The following is a 21,142-nucleotide window of genomic DNA, read 5'->3' on the forward strand; positions in this document are numbered from 1 at the left end:
GTATGTATGTCTGACTTGACGCTTGGTAGAGTTGGTGGCTGCCTAAAGAGCATTCAAATCAAGTGCACACTGCCCTCCAGTGGTCACAGTGTGTAACTACACCGCGGACATTTTTTGAAAAAGCTATTTTCCCTGAACACTGACGGAGTCAACACTCCTGAGCGTCGTTAAATAATAACGTGATGCCCCATAGAGTTCACGACAACGATTATATGATGAGGTTGCGAACACATTTAACAAATATGACAGAATCACTGGTGAAAATTGTAACGCCGTACCAAATTGTAGTTACATAAAGTAGCCAGAGGAGGGCAGTGTTTATCCATTACTAAACAGAAATGCCCTCTGTCAACCGGCAACTGCTAAGTGTCAAGACACAACGAATGGCATCTGAAACGGTTACAGATCGATTCTGGAAAGCACTTTCAAATTGACGTTTTCAAATTGGAAGGAGTTACATGTAGTTACATCTGGAAGGTAATGTCAAACTTCTGCACAGGATGTAGTTGCCATGGTCAAGATAATTACATTAGCATACAACCATTTCCGGTAAAGAATTTCAAAATAAAAGCTACATTTACAGGAATTGCGTACCAAATTCCGATTATTCCACACAAATTGTCTCCCACGGTGTCGTATCAAAGTATTAAATCGTCGCTGCAACCGGTTTATTGCCGTTCTTTCTTTTTTTTTGGACGTCGTTGTTCCTGCATTGCATGTAACGAGCAAGAAAAGTCTAATTGAGGAAAAAGCAGGTACTGCCTCTTTAAATGACGTATTTTTCAGGGGACAGGAGGAGGGCGGTTTGAAAGGAAAGATGCAACTTTTGTCAACATGTTTCAAATAAACCAAATTACCTGAAAGGACTGACGTGAGAGTTCAATGTCAGTAAGATACCTTATTAATAAATTGGCTGGGACTAATCGTTTATTTATAGTTGCCTTCTTCACATGCTAACGTTAAATAAACTCGGTATGCTAGCTAGCTAACGTTAGCTGCTGGTGGTGTCAGTTGCTTGTGTGGCTGCTGGCTGCCCTAAACTTTTGTTTAGATAAATGTTTACCAAGTGTACCACAACATCGTGTGAATTATTCGTCGTTCTCTAACAGTAACGTTACCTGTCAAAATGGCGAGTGTGCATGAAAATCTGTATTTCAACCCCATGATGACGAACGGAGTGGTCCATGCTAACGTGTTTGGCATCAAAGACTGGGTAACTCCGTACAAAATCTCCGTCCTGGCGCTGCTCTACGACATGACTGCGTCCAAAATCACTCTGCCAGAGAGAAGACGACTTAACAAGCTCATCCTCCCCCTGCAGCAGGTAGGTTTTATTCATATGGTTTCTTGTAAACCGCTGTGTTGACGCAGGTGTGTCACTGTTGTATGTTTTCTGTCATGTGGGGAAATCAGGGTCCAGACCTGACTCTTGGCCAGTTCCTGAAGACTGTGGAGGAGTGTTGCCCACAGACTGCTTATGCTGTCAAACTCAGGTATGTTACTCCAGTATAAAACACTGTGACTTTAGTTGATGGATTTTAAATAGGGAACAGCAGTAGGCAACAAACGATCATTATTGCTTAATCTGCCGATTATAATAAGATCATTCTTTATTGATCCCCAAATATATATAATTTTACTTTATGCATATTTTAAGTATTTAATTTGTTTTTGGTAACAATTTGGTTACAATTGTTTAAGTGTATTTATATATTCATTTTTGAACATTTTAAGTAATGCAGCCCCCCCGCATTAACTCTTCCTAACATGCATTCATATGATGAGATCTTAATCATTTCATTAGTCCTTCACTTTGATTGTACGTTTCTGATCTACTGATTGTCCTGACTTTAAATGTTCAGTAAAGAAGAAGAAGAAGAAGAAAAAGGAAAAACCTGACGAGTATGTAGTCTACAGAATGAAAAAAAAGACGTGAAGAAGCTCATCACAACTTTCCAGAGACCAAAATGACGTCTTCAAATTGCTTTTTTTCTCAAACAAACAAAGAAAAGATCGATGACTATAGATAGAACTTCAAAAATAAGTGATCCAAAATCCGAAATCCAAAGAAAAAGAAACAAATTCGACGCTCAGATGAAGGAAAACAGTCTGAAAAGGAAAGCGACCGTCAGCGAGGAAACTCAAGAGTTACAACCGGAGCCAACCGTGGACGTCACACATGCAACCCTGTCTGGATATCTTCTAGATTACAACTTTAAATAATGTTGCAATACTGACATGTCTAGTTGTTGACACCCTTGCTTTTTTCCCTTTTAAAGGCTGCATGAGATGGCAGACGGAGAGCTGAAAGACATGGAGTACTTCTTCTCAACTCTTCCCACTCCATTCACTGCGTTTGATTCGGAGGCTTATAAAACCAGTGTTGTGGGTGAGCAGGGCACAAGATTTAACAGCTCTGAAGCTCTGAACTGTAAGCAATATTCTCTTTGATAAGACTCGTATAAAGCTGTGCTTCACCTGTCTTTCAGGTCTTTTTATGAGACACATGCTCCTGGCCTACAACAAGCTGTCTTTCAGTCAGGTGTACAAGCTGTACAAGTCCCTTCAGCACTATTACCACAGTCACTACGGCAAGCCCAGCGACAGACAGGTAAGTCTCCCAGCGCTGGCTGCTGATGACTCAGAGATGGACCTCACCAGCACCGAGGACACTGTGGGAGACAGAATAGACAAAGAGGAGATGGACATCCCGCTGCATGAGTCAGAGCTGAGGTTAGTGATGCCATGATGCACTTCAACCTCAACTTTTGACATTATTTATATTGCTATTATGCTGTAAAATGTTACATCTTTGGCGAGGATGATCGTTAACAGATGATATTTTTCCTCTCTTCTAGAAACGACAACACGCCAAGCAGAGGTCCCCTGTCACAAAAACAAGCAGAGTACTTTCTTGCAAGACAGGTCAGTGTTTTAATCTGAGAGTTAACCATCCTTGTGACAAACTTAGAGATGTTGTTGTAGCGCTAAAGGGCTCATAGATTTGAAAACCTCTCCCTGCAGGCATATCTTCTGAAGAACGATGAGAACAAAGCTCTCAAGCCGGCTGCTTTGCAGGAGGAGCTCAACAACATGCTGAAGTTTAACCCAGATTTTGCTGAAGCGGTGAGGTCCATCACCAAACTCTCCTAACTACAAGTCTTACAGGAGGGCATATCCTAATGATCATCTCCATGATTTGCGCTCTCTCCTCAGCATTACCTAAACTACCTGAACAGCATGAGAGTCCAGGACATCTTCCTCTCCGCCCACAGCCTCTTACATTATTTTGACCGGCTCATCCTGTCTGGAAATGAGGGGAAAAGTAACGGGGATGAGGGCTACGGGCGAAGTCTCCGCTACGCTGCTCTCAACCTGGCCAGCCTGCACTGTCGCTTCGGCCACTAGTGAGTATAAGAAACGCTGTAGTCTGAGTAGATAGTTCCTTCAAAGAGAGTATTGGCTCTTACAGCTGTTTGCCCTTCTGCTGTTCTTCAGTCAGCAGGCGGATCTGGCTCTGCAGGAGGCGATCCGCATTGCCCAGGAGTCCAACGATCACGTTTGCCTTCAGCACTGTCTGGTAAAAGCCTTTGTTCAGCTTCATGTCACTCTTAATTAATGGTTCATTATGTTTCTTATAAATATGCATGTGCCTGGGTGTATTCATGCCTGTCTCTTTGTGTCCCACTTTAGAGTTGGCTCTACACACTGGAACAGATGAGGGGATCAGACAGCACAGTGTTAACTGAGGATTCAGTGAAAATGGCTGCCCATTTCTGCCTGCCAGTGAGTGCAACATGAGCTCCCACATAAGAATGTTTTCAATTGGCTTTGGCTGTTCATTAATTTTTAATTGCTTTGGCACAGTTTTCAGTGTCAGTTTCAAAAACTCCACAAATAGCCTGAATCCGAATCTTGGACTTAAAATATCTCACAGCAAACAACATTAAAATATCTGTGATAAATTTGTGAAAACATCTCATCAAACCAGAGCATCACAACATTCATCTGCCATATTTGTTTTTAAAAGAGAGGCTGCAGTGACCATGTTAAGTCAATTTTAAAGGTATGATAATAAGAAGGATTTTTCCTTGCATTTTGTCAACAACACATTCAAACTGGGCCCCTCCTCCTGGGCTCTTCATCACCAGAAGCTCACTCTCACTCTATCGTGCGAGAACACGCCCACCCTGCCGAGCTAACACCGACAGCCTCACGGTTAGCCTTGCGCTAGCATGATAACCACCGGTTAGCTTGTCCTACCCAGTTTGAGGCACCTACCTGTCCAACAGAAAGAAGGCCACCTCGCATCGCTCTTTCGCCATGTTCCCCTGTTTGAATGGGGCCCAGCTGCTAATCTGAACCACTCCCACACTCACCTATACGCTGTGATTGGCTCAGGGAACCACGACAGCGCCCCTCCTGAAAATGTCATGTGCAAAGCAAAACAACAGAATAGATGCAGAGGGAAGGGTCTCACAAGGGTCTGCACACACACTCACCAACACACATGTATAGAAGCCCATAAGTGATGATTTATAATATATTTGTATAAATATAAGTGCATATTTTATTCTTCTATGAAAATCCTACTTATTATACCTTTAAAGTTGTGTAAAAATGTGTAATGAAAAGTAGAGTTCAGGCTAAAAAAAGGTCAGTGTAAGAATAATTCTTTTATTTTTATTGAATATACAGTAAATTGTTAGAACAAATGTAAATATTAAAGGAGGTATTATGCTGTTTGAATGTTTCAGTGTTGGATGTCTAAAGACTAAACGTGGGTGGAGTTTCAAATCTGTAGAAAGTAAAAGTATGTTGGAGTAATCCCCTGCTAGAAAAGTCCCAGTCTGCAGGCTGCTGTGAACGACCGGTTTCAGACAGACTTCTCCAGATGCCTCACTTTGCGATGTCACAAAGTGGAGGAACAATATATCTGGGCATCTGCCTGAGACACAGCAGAACTTCCTGCCCCTGGCACAGTTCAAAGACACGCCCACCCAGCAGCTCAGTCTGCCTCGGAAAGGTTGTCACTTCACCACTCTGCTCAACGACTCTGCTCGTCAAGTTGATTAAGAATGTCTTGGAGAAAGTGTTTCTTTGGCTGTGAAGGAAAGACATCCGTGTTTACTTTTACAAAGGACAAAAGCACCAGACATTCATTTCAAATCGAAAATGGGATGTGTTTACTCTTTGCCGACAGCTCTGTAACACGGCCACAGGGTAGGAGGCGTGCCTCAAACACTGAGTTCTGCCCCTCGGCAGGCTTCGGAGAGCTGGCTAATCAGGTGAAAGTCGGGTTTCTTAAAGAGACAAAGCTGACTGAGGCTATATGAGGGCCTGCACAGAGCACCAGTGTGAGAAAAATGAGTTATTTTAACTGCAAATTACACTAAGCTACTCCACAGGTATCACAGAGTGAAATATGAAGCTTGAAATTAGCATGATACCCCCCTTTAAGTCTAAAGTCTGACTTTCTACAACAGTGTTTCCTACCCCAACACAAGGGAACCCGTTACCGTATTTCACAGCATCACAAACCTTAGATAATTTAAGCCATGCTCAGTTCAATCATCTAAACTAGTTTAAGCTTAAGTAAAACTGTAATGCCTTAAAGCATAGAACAATATAAACGATTGAACATGGCATATTTACATAGCTAAACCTGATGACATGAGTTATCCCCCACACTGATTGATTCTCCTCTCTGCTGTAGTACCTGGCGTCTCTGGGCATTCAGTCTCTGGTCCAGCAGGGGGCGACACAGGGTAAGACAGCCCACAAACTGATGGACGCGCTGAAGGACACAGACATCCTGCATTGGAAGCACAGTCTGTCGGAGCTCATCGAGATCAGCCTGGCTCAGACTACGTCCATATGGAGGATGTACGGCAAGAGGTCAGGCTCTTCACCTCACCTCTTTGTTACACTCAGTTGTCAGACCTGTTCACTGTTTCTGTAACAGGACTGTGCACACCTTCTGCTCCCCACTGACCTTGGATCAGCCCCGTGAGAACCCTTTGAAATGTCTTGAGTTTTTATGCATTGAAATTTTAGACATCCAATGTACAGGACAGACTTGCCACCAGCATAGATATAAAACAGGTTTAGTTGTGATAAGTGATGACTCAGAGGTGTGTTCATGACCAGACGTCCTTAATGTGGCCCCGTGTGTCTCGTGCAGCACCATGGCTCTGCAGCAGGCCCAGCTGCTTCTCAACATGAGCAGTCTGGAGCCGGTCAACTTCGGAGTGCAGCAGAACAACACAGAGGCGTTCGCCGTGGCTCTCTGCCACCTGGCCGAGCTGCACGCTGAGCAGGTAACACATTTCATCTGATCCCGTCTGTCTGCGTTCTGCCCCGCTGATGCGCATCCATTAGTTAGTTGGCTCAGCATTGCAGGGAGTTGATAAACATTGATCGGGTCTTCTTCTCCAGCTCCCTCACTCACCTCTCCATCCCGTGCACATGTGCTTCTGTTGCAGGGCCTGTACAGTGCCGTGGCAGAGATTCTTCTGCATCTGAAACAACAGTTTCCCCCTCACTCACAGCATGCAAAGGTGGGTTTTCTCATCTATACTGTGTTTTTCAGTGCTGCTTTTCAGAAGCAGAGAACAATTGTAGAAAGACAAGCTGAGAGAACTACAAGGATTCATTTTCAGGCTGTAGGGCAAACTGCAGAACAGATAAAAAAAAGGTCCAGGTGATTCTATTTTATGACTTTTAGGCTGATTTTAATACCAGAGAACCTAAATAACTAAAAGTAGAAGAAGTTGTTTTGTGTCTCTCTAAATAATGTTTGTTAAATGCAGAGAAATGCAGTTTCTCCTAAAAGTACAGTTTTCTCAACCCTTTTAGACTTGTTTGTAAGAATAGTTTCGCTGGCCATCTGTCTGTTAGTCTACTATTAATGTTTACACCACAATCAGCAGAATGAATTAATGTACTAATTAAGAACCGTACATTTAAATATGTAATTTTAAGGCATCTAGAAAACAGTGATGACATAAATACTAGAAAGTGAAAGCTGAAATCGCAGTTGCTGCCATTCTGGTAAGGTCACATAGTTTGCTTGTATTTAGTTATGCTGAATTAATTAACCAAGAGAGTCATCTATCTATTATCTGTACCAGTTCTATACAGCTCTGCAAAAATCTGTTTTCCTCTGGTTCTACTATGTATAGGTTTGTGTTTGTGCAAAATGAACTTTTGTTTTATTGTAAACAACATTTCTCTCTATTTCCAAATCAAATATTCTCATGCAGGTCTTTTATTTGCAGAAAATAATAACTAGTTAAGATTACAAAGAGATGCAATAAAAAAATAATAATAAACCATTCCAGACCATTTCAGACCTGGAATAATGCAAAGAAAACAGGTTCATGTTCATGTTTAAACAACAGAATACTCATGTTTTAACTCAGGAAAAGTTCAGAAATAACTGTTTTTTTATTACAGCTTTCATCTTCGTCTTGGCATGCTCTCCAGCACTCTGTCACATTGCTGTTGGGTGACGTTAGGCCACTCTTGGTGCAGCTCGACTTTGTTCGATGTATTCTGACCATCCATCTTCCTCTTGATCACATTCAGGAGGTTTCAGTGGGGTTCAGATCTGGATTGGGCTGGCCATGACATGTAGAGAGAGATGCTAATTTAAGAAACATTTGGAGTGGTCACTTATTTTTTCCCAGAGCTGTATACCACTGTCTTTTATCCTGATGTCACGAGGGGCTGGAGCCGATCCTAGCTGTCATTGGGCAAGAGGCGGGGTACACCCTGGACTGACAACTTTTCATGCTCATACCTATGGGCAATTTAAGCCACAGCTAGCTTTCATCTGATATAATGTAGCTCCTTGTAGTACCCTTGCTTTAGCTGGAAGTTGGCTGTTTCTCTGCAAACAGTGTAGTATGATTACAAACCCAGAGAGCAGAAACTGCAGCCTGAGCAGAAATGCTCTGCAGATTGGAGTTACTGTGGTTTAGCTTGGTGTTTGTTAGTAGTTACAGCTTACTTTACAAGCTGTTAACACGGGAACTATAGATTTGAATTGTCCTTGTCCTTATACAAGTCCTTGTCATTCACAAGGACTTAACATGGGCTAGCCACACCGCTGTGGTGGTCAGGAAAGCCCAGCAAAGACTCTATGGCTTCAGGCGCCTAAAGAAATCTGGCCTGAAGCCCCAAATCCTCAGAGACTTCTACCGGGGCACCATAGAGAGCCTCCTGACAGGATGCTTCACCACCTGGTACAGCAGCTGCACCAGCATGGACCGTGAGGCGCTGGAGAGGGTGGTGCACAGGGCCCGACACATCACAGGGTGTGAGCTGCCCAAATGAAGCATCCAAGCTAAAGAATTTCACACGATTGTACATGTGTAACTGGAGGACAGGATATGATGATATATCATGATAAGATATGATGGGACATGATATGACATTTTGTTCTTAATCTGCTTCACAGCTCTGGATGCTGTGTGACCTTAAAATCCAGTTTGACAGACATATGCACGAGGGGAAGTATCATTTGGCCGAGCCCCTAGTCACAGCGATCTCTGCCTTGAACAAAACAGAGGGTCTCTACAGGTAACACACGGGCACAAACCTTTCGTCCTCATCTTAACAATGGCTTTCTCATACATGTGTTATGTTGTGTTTGATCTGTAACGTTGTGTTGCTGACAGGAAAGCTCAAGTTCTGAAGGCTCTCAACCGGAGCACTGAGGCGTACAGCATCTTGCAGCGGCTACAGACGCACTGTGAGAAGATAAAGTGTACAGAGGTGGTCATCAGGTAGACGGTCCTTGTTTAATATGTCATAATGTTCTTTCTGATGCCATGACAACCTGTTTCCTGGCGTTCAGAGGAGGAAAACAACAAACCTTTGAATGAATGAATATTACATGTATGACATTAACATCATGAATCATCTTTGGAGGCACCAGCTGTTTATAAAATCTGACAGGAAACAAACATGGCTATATTTCTATAGATATCTAAACACACACAGACTAAGCTACTTTTCTCATCTACATCACTTCCTGTTTCTGTCTCATACAGAGTGATGCTTTCCACCGCTGAGCTCCACTGGGAGTCGTTTGGCTTCTCCACAGCTCTTCCTCTCCTCCTGCAGGCCTTGGCTTTGGCAAGACAGCACCACCTGCAGTCCCTGGCCTCAGAAACCATCCTTCACCTGGCCTTCACTCAGGTCAGCTACAGCACTGTTAGAGCTCCCAAACATGCAAACTGACTGGTAACACTAGCACAGTGTGCATTATTTGTTTAATGAGTTTGTTTCCTCTTCTCTCTGCAGCTGATGTTGGGGGTTCCTGAGCAGGCTCTTAATGTTCTGCATGAAGCCATCGAGCCTGTCCTGGCCCACGGAGGGGTCATGGACAAGGGCCGAGCCCTGCTACTGACAGCCCGCTGTCAGATGGCGGTGGCTGGGTTTAGGCCAAACGGACAAGGGCAAGCAGGTAACAGCCTGAACGCTGATCCGTATTTCATGATGCCCCGTAGCTTCAAAGCCTATATTTAAACTCTGCTGCTTTTCTCAGATTTGCATTTGGCGGTTTTGGCTGTTGACACGCTGAACGAGGCTGCAGCCTATTTCTCCAAGCTGAACTGTAAGGAGCGGCTGCGGGACGTCCACTACCTGCAGGCTCAGCTCCACCGCTCTCTGGGACAAACCTCGCAGAGCAACAGAAGTGCCATGCTCTTCCGGCTGCTGGACCAGGAGCTGCAATCACCAGCACCACCCGTCTCCATGCGGCTCTGACTGCTTCCTGTCCGACTACAAACTGGAGACAGACAAGATGTAGCGGCACCACTCACTGCTGCTCACCACTAGATGGCAGTCCCGCTTCTTTAAGCCTCAAAGCATTTCATTTCTGAAAAAGAAGCAACAGTTTAACTCTTTGCATATAACGTGACAGAGGACAATGTTTGAGTCATAAATACGGCTGAATTTCCAGGTGTCCATTATAGCTCGATGGATTAAGGACTTGTGATCAGGTACATATTTGAATAACGACCCGATGCTAAATATAAAATGTGGTTTAACAGCTTCCACTGCAGCAAGTTTGTCAGAAAAACACACCAGCAAACGTGGCAGAACAGTTCAAAGTTTATCAGGAGCTGCCCAGACCGCCGCCGCTTTTTGATAAATGAGGGTAATATCTCAGTTAGCTACAAGATGAATGTGTTTCAGTGGCCTGGATGATTCATATTTCGCCAGGAGAATACTGATGAAGCTAAAATCCAGGGGAGGAAAACGTGATCACATTTATAATGTAACAGAGCGGACATGACATTAAACCTGATACTGTATCTGCATTCCTCTTACGTCTGTCGCGATTTCTTTGAACAATTCTGGCCGATAATGTCACGTTTAGGTGTCCCCACGGGCCTGTGATCGCATGCTTATCGCACAGCTTTCATTTTATTTAGTTTTCATCCCAAATATTTTGAGAGGAATAAACCTTGTTTGTCCTCATGCACACTCGTCTGAGGTGGGGTGTCTGATTCAAGTCCTCAGGGCCTGTTGACGGGAATTTTCTGTCTCTCGTTAACCATCTGTGCCGGCCCCCCTGAAACTTCCTGTTGACATGGTTAGAGTGCCATGTTTGGCTTCATGTCACGCACTGCATAAACACATAGATTACAGTGGTGCGCAATAAAAGCGGGCCTGTCTTGTATGTAAATATCTCACAGCAAGGTGACACACAGAGGGCCCACAAGGGAGGCCCTTTGACTGCTTGTTGTGATGTGGTTTCAGGCATGAAGACATGTAACATGTAGGTGTTTACATGTGTGGTAAACTGTGTGGGCCAGTTCACAGGGTCAGTTTAGGATGGGAACACTTTAAGAGGAGCGTGTGTGTGTGTGTGTTCTGCAGGTCAGTCTATGCGGGTATAATTTGCTGCAGTGGGATTGAAACAACTAATTATTAGCCATCAAGTTGCACTCATTTCCAGCAAAAAGCTTCCTGTTTGAATTTGACGCTGCAGGACACAAAGTGCTTTTTAATGCAGCAGAGCAATTTACTTAATAAATAATAAATCCAAATAGATTCAAAAAGAATGGCTAAAAAGATTTTCATAAGCTAAGGAAAGTTGTTAAAGAGGAGGTATTCTGCTGTTTCACATCTTAAGACATGTATATACATATATATATATAATGTTGGATGTCTAGATTAAACGTGGGTGAAGTTTCAAATCTGTAGGTAAAAGTATGTTGGAGTAATCCCCAGGCTTCTCAGCTCAGTCTGAAGGCTGCTGTGAACTCCAGGTTTCACCCTGTTTTTTCTACACGCTGCACTTTGTGACATCACAAAGTGCAGGCTTCGAAGAGCTGGCCAATCAGAAGAAAGCGGGCTTGTGGGGGCGGGGTTTCTCAAAGCGACAGAGCTGACTGAGTCGTTTCAGACAGAGGCTGTATGAGGGCCTGCACAGAGCACCAGTGTGAGAAAAGATTTTTTAACTGTAAATTATGCTAAGCTACTCCACAGGTATCACAGAGTAAAATATCAAGCTTGAAATCAGCATAATACCCCCCTTTAAGGACATAAGCTGACATTTTGAGAGTGAGTTGTTTTGTTTTTTATCCACAGGTAGGGAAACACTCTGATTGTTGTAGGTACTTGGGTTTTTCATTTGCTCAGAGAGCACACATGAGTGGTGATATTTACTGAGCTCTGATTGAAACTCACTGGACAGTGAAAGTGAAACAGGTGTGGTTTCTTCAGGGGGCCTGAGTCCTGCACAGGTTTTGTTTGCCTCCTTTGACCAGAGTTGAACCAAAGTCCTAAAGAATCCTTGATCACTGTAGTAGTCAAAGTTACTCAACATGATCATCATGATTAGACTGATAAGATATGTTGATTTGTGCCTTATATTCCAGAAGAGAAACAGCACAGAAATACCCGGAGGGTCCGTGTGGTAAAATATAACATCTTTGTTCAAAATGTTTAATAACAAGCATGGCAACAAACATGGCATAAGAACAATGCATGTTTAGAAAAATATATCTGCAAATGTATTTTTCAGAATACACTATACATTCACTAAACCTCTACTCGATATTAAACATTTACAATTCAAAAGTAATAGCTTCGATATAGAACCTCGGTAGAAAACAACACGGTCAGTTTCCTCTAAATAGTGTTCGTGTCAGGGTCGACTTACATCAGGAGAGAGATTTAGGTAGACATGAAGGTAAAACCTGTTCTTATTCCTGCTTGCATGTCTACTTTAAATGGTGGTTTTTACCGTCCTTTTGCAGACAAATCGTCCAATTTTTTACAATAGTTTTAGTTGAGACAATAAAGGAACTGGAAATAATACATGGACAACCTTCAACTACTCAGACAGCTAAAACAAAGTGATGGAAACTAAGAACATTCCTTAATGTGACATCATCCGTCGCCTTATTATTAGTACTTTCTGGGTTGTGTTTCATTCTCTCTATACATTAAATATAAGGGCTTATTATATAAACACATGTGCTTTGGGCTTCCCCAAAACATCCACTTCCTGACCAATATCCCGGAGTGATGATTCAGGAGTCAAACTCGGTGCAACCTCTTATTTTACTTCAAAACTCAAACATGATGACCAATAACAATAAGCAAGGCTGAATTGCTGAGTTTGAGTAAAAGAGGCTCAGGAGTCTTTTTCCATGTTTGAGAAGAAGACATTGATCTCAGAGAAGTAGTGGTGGCTGTGTCTCCATAGCTTAAACACTGTTTGAGTCCTCGGTACAGACTCCTTTGTGTTGTGTCTCTGTGCGAGTGTCTTTGAGGAGACCGTCCAGGCTGAGAGAAGCAGAGAAAGAACCTGAAGCTGTGGTCAGTATCCAGCTGGATAGCCTCCTTTCCTGGGGTCGGACTCCGCACAGAGACGCTCTCCCTGCCGCACCACCGCCTGGACCACAGAGTCTGGGATCCGCAGCAGCTGCGTGACGTGGTTCTTCTGGACCAGACCCTCCAGGACACTCTGTCGCGGTATCATTACACACACACACACACACAAAGATATAAAATATTGCAGGGGGTTAATGTGATACACTTTTTTATGTAAGCAGCATATTAAACATGTTTGGTTCTCTGAGTCTAATCAATTGTGCATCAAATCAGAAGTCTGGTAAATATTTTTCTACCTCTGGCAGGAAACACAAAACTTGCATCTGTAACTTGTTTAAATGCAACTACTGTAGGGCTCATCAAGTCTGAACAACGTAAATGTAACTGTAGGTAGGATTACAAAATCAGTAGATACATGGAGTGTGAATAAACTACACTACTGCCGCATGCACGTCATGAGGAACCTATGTCCTTCAAAATAAAAGCGCAGCGTAGACTTTAGGCCAAGAACACATCCACGACCCACTGAAAACAGCTCCATGACACAGTTTTGGGTCCCGACCCACCAGGTGAGAACAAGGGATCTTATTAGCACTAGACATAAACAAATATGGTAAACATTAATCCAGCTTTGCATGAGCATGTCAGCATGTCATCCTAGGCCTAAAAATAGACTCATAGGGCTGCAGGCATGGCTGTAGCGTCTTTGTCTTGTTCACACTGTATTTGTTATTCAAAATTATGTTATTATACTGTGGTAATTCAAATATGACTGTTTGGTGAATGTTTGGTTTGAAAGTTGTCTATTAGTGCATCTAGATACAAAGTGCAATCTCAAATGCTTGCAGTTTTTTTTCAAGATTATTTTTTGGGCTTTTGCCTTTATTTATAGGACAGCTGAAGATAGACAGGAAATGTTGGGAGTAGAGAGTGGAGGATGACATGCACCAAATGGATCGGCAGACCGGGAGTCGAACTTGCAATCAGTGCAACGAGGACTGCAGCCTCTGTACCTGGGGCGCCCGCCCTACCAACTGAACTAAACCAGCGCCCCAAATGCTTGCAGTTTTAACTGAATTTATCATAATGCCTAAAGGGGGGTATTATGCTAATTTTAAGTTTCATATTTCACTCTGTGATACCTGTTGAGTAGCTTAGCATAATTTACAGAAAAAAAAAAATATTTTTCTCACACTGGTGCTCTGTGGCCCTCATACAGCATCTATCTAAAACGACTCAGTCAGCTCTGTCCCTCTAAGAAACCCCGCCCCTACAAGTCTGCTTTCTTTCTGATTGGCCAGCTCTCCGAAGCCTGTTGAGGCTACACTTTGTGACATTACAAAGTGCAGTGTAGTGTAGAAAAAACTGCCTGAAAGCCTGCAGACTGAGCTGAGAAGCCTGGGGATTATTCCAACATACTTTTACCTACAGATTTGAAACTTCACCCATGTTTAATCTAGACATCCAACATTGTAACATATATATATATATATATATATATATATATATATGTGTATACACACGTCTTAAGATGTGAAACAGCAGAATACCCCCTCTTTAACAACTTTCCTTAGCTTATGAAAATCTTTTAGCCATTCTTTTCTAATCTATTTGGATTTAAAACTGCTTTATTATTTGAAACTTCACCCACGTTTAGTCTGGACATCCAACATTGTAACGCTGTATATATGTCTTAAAATGTGCAACAGCATAATACCCCCTCTTTAAAGCTTTGCAAGTTGTTTTAATTCTGGTAGTCATTTGAATAAATGGTGGCTTGTACGTCAGGAAATCCATCAAGAATCAGCTAATATGCCATGTGTCACCCACCTTTTCAAAGCCCTGCTCCACGACTGTCATATTGGGGTTGAGCTGATTGTGAACGCGTGGCTCGGTCACGGCTTTCTTTAGGTCGTAGTTGAAGAACAAGGAGTTCAAGATGACCTGGTTCAGCCAGACAAAAAAGGAAAGACATTCAAATATTTGACTTTTGTGTGTGTGCAGGATGGGGATGCATATGAATGAATCAGACTTACTAAGGCAGTGGCTGTGGTGATTTTAGTGCCCCCCGAGGCGCCTACGACCATTTTCACTCTGTTTTCTTTGTCAAAGATGATGGTGGGACACATGGACGACAGCGGCCTCTTTCCTGCAACAGATAAACAGACCGTGGCTTCGACTGCTTAATGGATAAATGTTTACTTTTGAACCCAGGGTTTGATGGTCCGCAGGCAGAAATTTAACAGCTAAAAACAGCCGCATTCATTTGACCTCTATTTAAAATTACTGAAAACATACCGAAGCACAGGAGAGGGCCACGGTGTGAAGCTGGAAGTTATATTATTGCTCTAAAATGGAGAAGAATGATGCTGTTTGTGTTCAGAGTTCCTGACAATGATGAATGCAGGAGTGAGTGAAAATACAACCTCTGCATCATCCTCACAAGAGAGAGGGTAAAGTAACATCCTCGATGTGACTGTGGAACCAAGGGGCGTCATTTAGAAAAACACTACCATCCATCAACGCAGACATGTGTCCAAAAGTCACAACCTAAGCTGGGGGTTGGAGTAATACAGGAGTGATAATTCAGTCCAGCCACACCTGGTTGAATGAAATTGTTCGGTGACGGAGGGATTCCAAACCCGTTGGTCATGTAAGGGGAGCTGAAGTCGTCCATTTCATCGTTGAAAATGATTCCAGTCGACCGGGACATGACTTTGGAACCAAAGCTGGGAAATAAAACAACAACAAAGTTGCAAAAAAAGAAACACTTGAACTCCTTTCTCTCTGATTGGTGGTTGTGTGACTTCTTACTATAGATTAATGGTGCTGGTGGCCGCCACAGCGCTTCCATCCTCGGCTATGACGGACAGGTGAGCCGTCCCGTGGTTGTCTGGGACAAAATAGTCTGGCTCGTAATATGTGTCTGGGTGGGTGGTGTCATCTGTTATTTTGCTCCTTATGCCATCAGCAAAGTAGTCTGAGGTCATGTTGTGGATGAGCTGAGGAGAGCAAAACAAGTGAGTCTCAAAGTGGAAGTTAATAACAGTTTGTCATGAAGATAAATATGTTCAGCAGCAGATGCCTTTGTAACAATACTGAATGACATTATTTTTAAATACACCGATCAGCCATAACATTATGACCACTGACAGGTCAAGTGATAAACAATGATTATCTCATTATATTCATCGGGATATGTTAGGCAGCAAGTGAACAGGTGAAAGGATGTGAGTCTGCACTAGACGCCTGGGTCAGAGCATCTCCAAAACTGCAGCTCTTGTGGGGGGTTCCCGGTCTGCAGCGTTCAGGAGCAACCAAAAGTAGGGAAAACCCATGAACCGGCGACAGGGTCATGGGCAGCCAAGGCTCATTGATGCACATGGGGAGCGAAGGCTGGCCTGTGTGGTCTGATCCAACAGAGGAGCTACTGTAGCTCAGATTGCTGAAAAAGTTAAAGCTGGTTCTGACAGAAAGGTGTAAGAACACGCAGAGCATCACAGTTTGTTGCGTTTGGGGCTGTGTAGCTGCAAACCGGTCCGGGAGCCCATGCTGACCCCTGTCCACCATCGAAAGTGCCCACAATGGACACGTGAGCATCAGAACTGGACCACGGAGCGATGGGAGAAGGAGGCCTGGTCTGATGAATCATGTTTTCTTTTACAACATGTGGATGGGTGTGCGTTGCTTACCTGGGGAAGACATGGTACCAGGATGCACTATGGGAAGAAGGCGAGCCGGTGGAGGCAGTGTGATGCTTTGGGCAATGTTCTGCTGGGAAACGTTGGGTCCTGCTTTTCATGTGGGTGTTACTTTGACACGTACCACCTACCTAAACATTGTTGCAGACCAAGTACACCCATTCATGGAAACAGTATTCCCTAATGGCAGCGGCCTCTTTCAGGACGATAATGCGCCCTGCCACACTGCGAACATGGTTCAGGAATGGTTTAAGGAACAACGAGTTCAAGGTGTTGACTTGGCCTCCAAATTCCCAGATCTCAATCCAATGGAGCATCTGTGGGATGTGCTGGACATCAAGACCGACCCATGGAGGCCCCACCTTGCAACGTACAGGACTTAAAGGATCTGCTGCTAACGTCTTGGTGCCAGATACCAAGTGAGGGCTGTTTTGGTGGCAAAAGGGGATCCTACACAATATTAGGCAGGTGGTCATAATATTATGGCTGATCAGTGTAAACACACATGCTGCCCCTATTGAACTACTCAGTGCTAGCAAGGAATTACAGGAAATTGAAGTAGAAATGCTTCATAATAAAGGTCCGTAATTACACGAAGGCTTACATCAGTAATATTGAGATACCGTGGGTCGCCCAGTCTGCTCCTCTTGGCGTAAGCAAAGCGAAAAGCCTCGACGATGCGATGGTACGTCAAAGTCTTTTTCTCTGCTGTAGAGACGCTTGTGTGTGTGAAATTATACCCTGCAAAATATCCACAGGAAAAACACGTCTGGTGTAAATTAATAAATCAAAAAATCATATTTTCTGGACTAATCAGGTAATGACTCTTTCCATCATCGTGCTAAAAGCCCATTTCAGTCAGTGCCAGGTCATTTAATTGTAAAATCCCAGTTCAAATATCAACATGAAGCCTTCCAGCAGTATAAATCTGGGACCATGTTACTGCAGGTTCATATAGGAAGACATTAACTCTGATCCCTCATTTGAAGCTAATGATGCCACTTTTTATTTGAAGCATGACTAAACCTCCTCTGCCTGAACAGATGGGAGGTTGGTGGTGAATGTAATTTGGCAAGCAGGACTGTTTTCTGCCACCAAAACAGGCGGAAAACATTCCAGGGACGACCCGGGGAAACCTGACATCCTCTCTTCTGCATGGCTGCACGGGAGCTTGGCCAGGCTACTCACCATCCACTATGTTGAGTATGAGTGCCAGCACCGGGCCACTGGAGGGGGCGTCTGGGACGTGCATGGTGTATTCCCCGACGTTCAGCCTCAGAGGATTTTCATTCAGCACAGGCTGGTACTCCAATAAATCATCCAAGGTGATTATGCCTCCTGGAATGAGCACAGATATGTCGGAGTGAATTTATAATGAGGTATAACGCCTCAATTATTATTGCTGTTAAATCCATGAAGTTCGTAATGTGCAGTTTGATTCTAAGCGTGTTCACAGTTCATCCATTAGGGAAGCAAGGAAACAACACTAGACCTGCTGCCTGGATGTCGTTGACGATGCTCTGTGCCATAGATCCGTTATAAAAGACGTCAGGACCCTCCTCTGCTATTCTTTGGTACGTGTCGGCCAGTTTGGGAAATTTTACAATATCATTTTCCTTCAGGATGTTTTTTTGAGAATCACAAAATACCTCACTGAAAGAAATGGAGAAAACAAGTTTAATTACTTGAGTGTCACAGCTTTTGGAAATTAAAGCCACTAAATCTCCCATTAGGAATGCAACCCCCTTACCAAGGAGATGAATGTGCTGGAAGCAACACAGAGACTGTCTTGATTTAATGGAAATACAAGTAGTGACCAGAACCCCTCTGCACAGCATTATTTAATGTGTACACATAATTTGTTACGTGTCAATTCAAAGTGCATGTAGGTGAAGAAGAAAGCCTTTCTAACAAGTGGTCAGTGTGTGAAAATATCCCAGTTTGGTTAGCTTAAGGCATCAAAATAAGTTGCTTGATTGATCACTATCACTACAATTAACACACAAAAACATGAAACCACAATATCTCAACAAACAGTGGCTTTTAAAGGATAGTTTGACATTTTGACCCTCATCAGCTCTCTTACAAAAGTTTAGATATAAGATTGATACATATCTGTCCAAAAAGCTACCATGGTTATATTAAAAAAATGGATACATACAGCTCCTGGTTCTACTATTTATAGGTTGGTGTTTGTGTCAAATTAACTTTAATTTTATTGTAAACAACAACAAAATATTCTTATTTTTCTTAGTCTTTTATTTGCAGAAAATAACGTGTTAAAATAACCAAAAGATGCAAAAAAAAATTATAGCAATAATTGGTTCCAAATAGTTATTCACACCTCGAATAAAGAAAGCAAGGTCATGTTAATTTTGAAACAGACTACTAATGTTCTAACTTAGGATGAGCCAAAAATTCAAGCAGCTCGGCTTTGTTCGATGGCTTGTAAACATCCATCTTTCTCTGATCACATTCAGAAGGTGTCCGTTGGGGTTCAGATCTGGAGATTGGGCTGGCCGTGACATGAAGAGAGAGATGCTGATTTAAGGAACATTTGGAGTGCTCTCTTTTGTTTTTTCTGGAGCTGTATTTATTAGGCAACCATCCTGCCAATTTGTTCCAATAGTCACAGTTGCAATAGTTGCAGGAAAAGCATCTCCAGAATACAGATGTAATTTAAGTGTAAAATCTGTGGGCCAAAGAGGGCTGTGGCCATGGAGAGAAACAGATTTTGGCAGGAAGGAAGTAAGAAAACTTTTCTGGCTTCTGGGCTGTGTGAGCAACTTACATTCAAATAACCAAAGTACGCAAGTATAACCAGCAAGGTGCTATCTTAGAGTTAAGTACCCAGTTCACAGTTGTTTCTTCTTTGTCCATCGTACAAAAGTGCGTCATCAGTAATGATGAAGCGTTTAGGAGGTTATTTGAGTTGCTGGTAGGCGTATAATTTTAAGACCGAGCCCGGCGAATTGTTTCTTCTGTTTAAGCAATATCACATGAGAGGGAGTGATGTTGTACTGAATATGAGCGCTAAGATAATCACAGTCGTGCTGATATTCAGTACAACATTACATCCTCTAGTGTGATATTGCTTTTATACAACAGTAGTATTTTCTGCTCCGCCAACTGAACAAGTTCCACAACGTAACTGAAACTGGACTTTTGTTGCCAAGCAACCCAAACATTCTCCCTCATTCTGTGTCTACAGGTTACCACAGATCAGCTGTTTTTTTATCAGCTGTAATATAAATTAACAGTATTCAGAACACCTGGCTGAGGCGGAGTGATACACAGAGTGAAAAGTCCCAGTGTTGTTGTTCTCTATATCGTCAATCATTGAATGCCTCTCGTCCAATCAGATTACTCGGTCAGAACTGACTGTTGTATAATGCTTCATGTCCAGCATTTTGACATGAGTGTGAATCTTAGCAAGAAAGAGAATTAAAGCTGATTTTCCAAAATATCAAACTCCTCCTTTTCAGGTGAACAATATTCATAAGTCATAAAATTACAGTTAGTTTCGGCACTGTTGCTGCTATTATGTGTAGTATTTTCTGCCTCACCACATGATGGCGTTTCTTTGAATGGAATCTCTGCTCTTGAAGATGGCATGAGCCAAAGCTTTTCCTATAGGGAAGCCATGACGAGCCAAGGCAATGCTGGGCTCAAACAGGTCCTTCCATGGCAGCCGGCCATGTCGCTTGTGTGCCATCTCGTAACCGCGGATCTCCCCGGGAATGGCTATGGACAATCCACCTGTCATGTAGAAACAGCGGGACCATATTTCACAAGCTGAGAGACACTCTAAAAACATGTACAGACACATTGCACCATACATTATCCCTCTTATCCCTCTTATCCCTCTTAAACCCCTCTGATACATCATATGAGTCAGGTTATTGTAGCTACAGCAGCTTAAAAGAACACAATATCATCAGATCTTTACTGAGTGAATCTATTTCCTCTCTTGTGTCCGGGAAAAAATCCAAAACAAAAGCGCCTGCAGCCAGTACCTGTACGAGAGAGCTTGGTGTTGTTGCCAAACATGTCTTCAGTGGCGTTCATGGGCGCTGTCTCCCTGGCATCGATGGTTTCCACTCTCCCTGTTGAGCACAAAATTAGGCCAGATTGATGACTGCCTTTCAGCTCACCTAACTTTGTTGAGAAGTTGTAACTAATGATGCACACTCACCTGTGGAAGCGTTGTAGATGACAAAGAAGAGCCCTCCTCCGATGCCCATGCTGTGAGCGTTCAGAAGGCCGACACATAGCAAGGCCGCGATAGAGGCGTCCACGGCTGAACCGTTTTTCTTCAGAATGTCCCTAAAACACGAGAGAAAACTCAGTCGAAGCTGGAGATTCAACAATCCTGCGTGTCATGTCAGAGTATCAGAGTCTTTTTACCTCCCCACTTCTGAACACTTCCCAGCATCAGCAGCCACAGCAGCCTTGGAGTAGAAGTGGTCCGAGGGGGGGGGCGTGTTATTCTTCCCCAAGCCCATGAACACCCCGAGGAACAGGCTCACTGCAGCCACCGCAAGGACCACCAGACCAGCAATCAGGGACTTCCCAACCAT

General features: G+C 43.2%; 2 protein-coding genes across 2 annotated transcripts; one reads left to right on the forward strand and one right to left on the reverse strand.

Annotated features, from left to right (window-relative positions):
- The first annotated feature begins 866 nt into the window (after positions 1-866).
- Positions 867-10,532, forward strand: anapc5 (anaphase promoting complex subunit 5). The gene is made up of 18 exons (XM_069683094.1): positions 867-884; positions 1,110-1,324; positions 1,414-1,493; positions 2,280-2,389; positions 2,490-2,733; positions 2,859-2,925; positions 3,025-3,126; positions 3,217-3,407; positions 3,499-3,580; positions 3,694-3,786; positions 5,717-5,898; positions 6,185-6,320; positions 6,486-6,560; positions 8,465-8,586; positions 8,685-8,792; positions 9,060-9,207; positions 9,313-9,475; positions 9,557-10,532. The coding sequence occupies exons 2-18, from the start codon at positions 1,127-1,129 to the stop codon at positions 9,775-9,777; spliced, it is 2,322 nt and encodes a 773-aa protein (XP_069539195.1). The 5' UTR covers positions 867-884; positions 1,110-1,126; the 3' UTR covers positions 9,778-10,532.
- Positions 10,533-12,847: 2,315 nt separating this feature from the next.
- Positions 12,848-21,142, reverse strand: ggt1a (gamma-glutamyltransferase 1a). Its single transcript, XM_069683325.1, has 12 exons — positions 20,970-21,142; positions 20,758-20,888; positions 20,579-20,668; positions 20,129-20,321; positions 18,055-18,215; positions 17,751-17,900; positions 17,167-17,303; positions 15,676-15,863; positions 15,463-15,590; positions 14,898-15,010; positions 14,692-14,805; positions 12,848-12,994 (listed from the first exon to the last, which is right to left on the reverse strand). Exons 1-12 carry the CDS (start codon positions 21,140-21,142, stop codon positions 12,848-12,850), a joined length of 1,725 nt encoding a protein of 574 aa, XP_069539426.1.

The sequence above is a fragment of the Semicossyphus pulcher genome, unplaced genomic scaffold, assembly GCF_022749685.1.
Source record: "Semicossyphus pulcher isolate SPU_LCO1_2020_fin unplaced genomic scaffold, fSemPul1.0.p SCAF_6, whole genome shotgun sequence".
In the NCBI taxonomy this organism is placed as follows: Eukaryota; Metazoa; Chordata; class Actinopteri; order Labriformes; family Labridae; genus Semicossyphus; species Semicossyphus pulcher.